This window comes from Sus scrofa, chromosome 1, assembly GCF_000003025.6.
Source record: "Sus scrofa isolate TJ Tabasco breed Duroc chromosome 1, Sscrofa11.1, whole genome shotgun sequence".
Taxonomy (NCBI): domain Eukaryota; kingdom Metazoa; phylum Chordata; class Mammalia; order Artiodactyla; family Suidae; genus Sus; species Sus scrofa.
The window spans coordinates 205,525,220-205,531,219 of record NC_010443.5 but is presented as its reverse complement, the minus strand read 5'-3'; the positions used below and the strand labels follow the sequence as shown (position 1 = coordinate 205,531,219).

Here is a 6,000-nt window from a genome sequence, read left to right as displayed (position 1 = left end):
GCAATATACCTGAATAGTACTTCTCAAAACAGTCGATGTCATCAAAAATAAGAAAAGTCTCAGAAACTGTCCCAGACAAGAGTTGCTGACATGACAACTGAATGCAATGTGGTGTCGTGGATGAAATCCTGAAATAGGAAAGGACGTTATGTAAAAACCATGGGAATTAGAATAAACTAGAGGCTTCAGTTAAAAATGATGTATGAAAATTAGTTCATTAATTTTAATAAATGTACCATATTAATTTAGTTATTGAACTGAGTGTGTGGGGGTGGAAGGCAAAGGATAACTTGGTATAGTATCTGCTCAGTTTTTCTGCAAATATAAAGCTGTTTTAAAAAAGAAAGTCCCTGGAGTTCCTGTGGTAGCTCAGCAGAAACAAATCTGAGTAGTGTCCATGAGGACTCAGGTTCGATCCCTGCCCTTGCTCAGTGGGTTAAGGATCCAGTGTTGCTGTGAGCTGTGGTATAGGTTGCAGACGCAGTTCAGATCTGGCATTGCTGTGGCTGTGGTGTAAGCCAGCAGCTACAGCTCCTATTTGACCCCTAGTTGGGGAACCTCCAAATACCACAAGTACAGCCCTATAAAGCCAAAAAAAAAAAAAAAAAAAAAACAGTCTGTTAATAAAAAAAGTAGGTTAAAGGGCAGAATGACAATGATTTTCCTTTTCTCTTTAAATTCTGGTATACAGAATTTACATCCCAAATTTATCCTCATTGAACTCTGAGAGATGAGATTATAGAGAAATTTTTATCTGTATTTCCTCTATCTATACTGAAATTTTTATGCTGAACTTTTTGTCCCTTTTATTTGCAGAAAAAAATTACATTTTAAGAAATAGTGACATTATAAAAAAAATTAAAGAAATTCAGATATGTATGAAAAACTTTGCATGTAATACCTTCACTCAGAAATAACAATTTCATGATTTGGTTACGTTGTTTCTATACTACAGTATACTATATCTTTCTGTAACCTGCTTTCCTCACTTAACAGTTTATCATGGATATCTTTCTGTATTAACCGTCAACAGAGAACATTTGTGTGTTCATGGTTCATATTTCAAAATTTCCTAGGAAATCTGTAGCAGCTGATACTCCCACTACTAAGTCCTCAAGACAAAGAGGTCATAAGCTGAGATTGGCTAGCATTTTACAATTAGATTTCCCTTAGAAATTTGAATCCCTCCCTTCTCTTGAAAAAAAATCAGTAGATCTAGCAGTAATGGGCCATATTCCTCTATCAAAACAAGTGGCTGGAGATAAATAGCTACTGCCCCAAATACCTTCCTTACTCCCTCAAAATGAGGCTATCATTTTGACATTTCATTTTGCTTACACTTGTAAAAATGGTTGTTTTAAGAGAAATGTGAAATACTTCTTGTGCACATAGTCTAGCAAAAGTGATAAAAGGCAAGATAATGAGAGAGAGAAAGAAACTGGAAGCAAGCATAGATTTCCTTGTGGAAGTAGAAACTGTATCTACAAGTTCAATGTGTATACAAAATGTCTCTGTTGAATAAATTCTAAAGATGTAATTTAAAAACAAACTAAACACACTTATTTATGTTACGACTACTGTGTTCACTTGCATTAATCACTACTTTTATAGTATTTTATTACTGAAGTTCTGTTATTGTTTACTGAGGAATTTTAAAAGAATAATGCCTAAATATGAAATCTTTTATTATTATAGTGGCAATATCCACTGTTGGAGAATTTCTAATATCATCATGAATATTTTAATTATTTATCATTGTATCTTGATGGAATGTTCATGTATTTATGTTCTTATCTATTACATTATAACCCAGTGATGACTTAGAAAACTTAGAATAGATTACTTATTAGATATGCCAATAAACTGAAGTTGTTTTTCCTGCTTTTTTCTTAATTTTTGTTTGGTCTTGAACAATTTATTTAAAATTTATTGCTAAATGATGGGATGTTAATATATTCTTTAAATTTTTATTTAACAAAACCTTGACAAGAGCAGGTAGCCTTTGTAAATTGTTCAGATTTGCAGCCCAATCAAAAGAAATATTTATCAACATCATAAATTTGGTTACAAAAGAGAAGGGAAGAATAAAGAAAAACCATGCAGTGGTTAAAAGGAAGAGGAAAGAATAGGGCAAAGTCCTTTAGATTTTGAAAGAAAAGTACCTAAGGTATTTTTAATTTGTTGTTCAGTGCAAGCTAGAAGAATCAGTATTATTGTTAAGTGTGGTAACAGTACAATATAAACAATACCTTGAGGAAAATATTTAGTAGTGTGATAGAATCAAGATTGGGAAACAAATCAGGTGATTTTATGTATGATGAAAGTGTAATAATATAAATCAAAGATGATCCCTCTCATTATAAAATTATAGATTAGAATTAGGAAAAATCTGCCAATCCCCTAAAAAGAGAAAATGGTAGTCAAAACCAGAAAAGGATAGTATTTCTCATTGTTGGTTCAGAAAAGTTAAACATACGTGTTTTTCTTATAACCTTAAGGAATATCATTTAGGAAGGCTGGAGCTCTCCACATTTTTTTTTTTTTTTTTTTTTTGTCTGTAACAACAACAATTTTTTTACTTTTTAAATGACACTATTTTCAGGGATCTATATTAATAATTTTAGAATCGTAACATCTGATTTTGCTGAAAATCAACGAAAATTTTGTTTTCACTATGATGTGTAAACAGAGTAGTTACTTTGAAATAGTGTTTATGCATAGATTTTAATATTCTCAAGTATATTCTGTCAAGATGGTGGTAGAATTTTGTGCAATACTAGTTTTCAATGAATATGTTTCCTATAAGCTTAGTTTTCCTGTGATTTCTTTTGTTAAAAATGTGGTGCTTAACATTAACAGTTTATCTGACATGAGAATAAACTTCAAAGGAGGATATTGTGAACTCTGTTGACTTTAAGAAGTATTGGAGTTCTTTATTAGTACATTAAAAGTTAACTAGACCTGTAATTCCATTGGCTTCCTTTCCCCAGGTTTACATTCAATGGTTTTGCACTGAGTTTTTCCTGAGGAAATACATATGTATATAATCATTAATTTGAAATAATTAATTTATAGATGGGTGGTGTATATCATGTGTCCATGCTTTAAATTTTTCTCCTGCAAATCTGTATAACATTATTATTACTGAAAATATTTATACAGAATCTTGATTATTTTATTGAAAAATGCCATCCTATAAGGATGATAGAAGCTTAGCCAATGCACATTTAGTTTATTATTGAAATGAAATGTTCTTTCTTGGGATACTTATGATATATATGATGTAATACTATTTATAAATATTGGCACATATGTGTAAATAATATAGAATACAAATGTATTTTCTTAAATAGGTTTCTCAACAGCCATCTTTATCGAGCTTAGAAACCTTAATGGTCTCACAGAAGTCTGAAATTGAGTATTTACAAGAAAAATTGAAAATAGCAAATGAAAAACTGTCAGAGAACAGATCTACCAACAGGGGTTCCTCAGAGAAGAGCATCTTGACAAGTGCTGAAGGGAAACATAAGGTAGGGACATTTTGTCATTTTGTGAATTTGTCATGATATGGCTGGCAAGACAAGTGGTGGAGTTAAAAAACAGTAGCATTTACTTCTCTGCTTTTTTTCTGGAAGCTCATAAAGATTTTATATGTCAGACGTTTTATAAAATCATGTTTGGGAGTAGCGAGTTTTCCCTTTTTGAAGACTGAATAATACATGTTTAATTAACTATATTAATAGTGCTATGCCTCTTGTGCAGTAAATTAACATTCTTATAGTAAAAGTTTTAATAAGTATCCCTTATATATCTAATCAATAGGTAAATTAATCTAATAGTAAAAGGTTTTAATAAGTATCCCTTATATATCTAATCAATAGATAAATTAATCTAAGTAGAAGTTTTGTGATATTAGTCCTTAACTCAATTTTCTAATTTTAATTAGAAGAAAAATATATCTTACTGTTTCTATTTTACTCAGATGTGGTATTTAAAAATACTGCTCATGTGGAATATAAACTATAAAATGGAACGTAACATTAATATGTGAGGTTATATATTTTCAGATTTAAAGGTGTTGCAGTGGAGAATAATAAGTGAATTTATTTTGTGGCATTGTTCTCATTTATGTCTCAGTGTTTCCTTTTTGTAGTATTTTTACATATTCCTGTTATGCTGTAAAAGATTCTATGAACATTGACTAATATAAGAATTTCAAATATCATGTCATAAATATATTTTTCTATGTACATTGAAATAAACTTTTCCTAAAAGTAAGGCATTTTAGACATATGTTTCTCATACTTTTTACTTCAACAGTAGAAAATTTAAAAGTAGAAAACCATGTTTTCAAGATAATTTTTTAAAATTCTTTTCCTTTTTTCGTATGAGTAGGACAAGCTTTCTTAATGAAGGAAATACTTAAAATAGACCCATGTTTCTGTGGCATTCTTATTTATTCCCTCTAATATTATTTGTAATTTTCAGAATGACAAGCTTTATTTAACTGTGTGTATGCGTGTATTTAAACATTACTGCATGATTTGTTTCTTGCCATCTTAGAGTAGTTTCACAGCATTGAGCTTTATCTAAATGAAAGAAAACATTCCTAAAATTGAGAGACATTATAGGGCCTAATTTGTTTGTGTGCTATATTACTGAAGTTTAAAAATGTACTGCTTTGATGTTTCATTGCTTTTAACAAAAGTCAAGAAAATGAGAGGGATGTTTTGAACAAAATTTTCCTTCATTTTCATAAGGATATGGAGTAAGTCTGAACAATATGTTGCCCAGCTTAATAGGTGCTTTCACATATTCCTTCTCCAGATTGGTATATGAAGCTGTACATAATATAAACACACATTCTTGTCTCTAGTTAGCCACATTATAGTTAATGACCATATGGTCATTATGGTATAAGATCTACTGTCTGTTGTATTTATATTCCTCAAGCATATTGTTCCTTCAACTTCACAGTGTGTTAAACTATTTCAAAGGGAAAAAAATTCTTTCCCTCTTGTTTCTGGTTGTCCTATCAAGTGTAACCTTGGACCCTTATAGAGCAATTAGACCAGCCTCTATCCCCTCCTTTGTAATGAGGTTTCTTGCATTTCTGAGTCTATAACCCTTTAGTCTTCCCTAATGGGACATCATTATTCTGAAAGAAACAATGTAAATGTAAATGAATATTCTCATTAACGAGTCACAGAGAAACCTTTAGCGGTAGCACTGTGGTAATTCCGCTTGTTATTTCTCTGGTATTCCATGCAGGATTTTTTTTTTATATAATTCATTATTAGTATTCAAAATTACTTGTTCTTTAATTTTGCATGTCTTTCATAATCCAGTGTTCCAACTAGTTCAACCATGTCCTTGTTTTATTCTCGAGGAACCACCTGTGAAACGTTCAAGGTCTTTGTCCCCAAAGAGCTCTTTCACAGACTCAGAGGAGCTAAAGAAGCTGAGGAAAGCTGAAAGGAAGATTGAAAACTTAGAGAAGGCACTACAACTGAAGGTGAACATTAAATCATTCCTTTAGTAATAAACTTGCATAGGTAAAGATATACTAAAGTAAACATTCATTTCACAAATTACTGCCTATCATTTATCTTTCCTGAATTTAATTACATGTATAAAAATGTGCAATCAGTCTAGTTCTTAAAATTTCTGAGGATCATAAAGTAATAAGTTTGCTACATGATAAGTAAATATTTATTCACTAAATTAAAATTATTGAAATTTGTAAAAAAATTTCCTTAAAATTTAGTAGGGACTGTTTTGACTTAATATTGCGGATAAATTTCTTAGTTTCTCAGAGGCAAAATAGGACTACAGCAAATGGAAAGAGAATTTCTTGTGGTTCTTTATATATAATAAACATATACAAAGAAAAGTGAGTTAACAAATATGCTAACCTAACTAAGACCACTTAAAATTTTGCTTTATAAAAAAATTACATAGTCAAAGTGGTAAATAAATGTCACTTTTTTACATTTCAAC

At 30.5% G+C, this 6,000-nt stretch overlaps 1 protein-coding gene across 4 annotated transcripts in view; it reads left to right on the top strand.

Annotated features, from left to right (window-relative positions):
* The window catches only part of CNTLN (centlein), a 326,116-nt gene that overhangs the window by 166,612 nt on the left and 153,504 nt on the right, over window positions 1-6,000 (top strand). For all 4 annotated transcript variants that reach the window (XM_021063284.1, XM_021063278.1, XM_021063282.1 and 1 more), the window contains 2 exons: window positions 3,354-3,530; window positions 5,390-5,515. In XM_021063284.1, coding sequence (XP_020918943.1) covers window positions 3,354-3,530; window positions 5,390-5,515 — 303 coding nt within the window. The remainder of the gene's footprint in view (window positions 1-3,353; window positions 3,531-5,389; window positions 5,516-6,000) is intronic.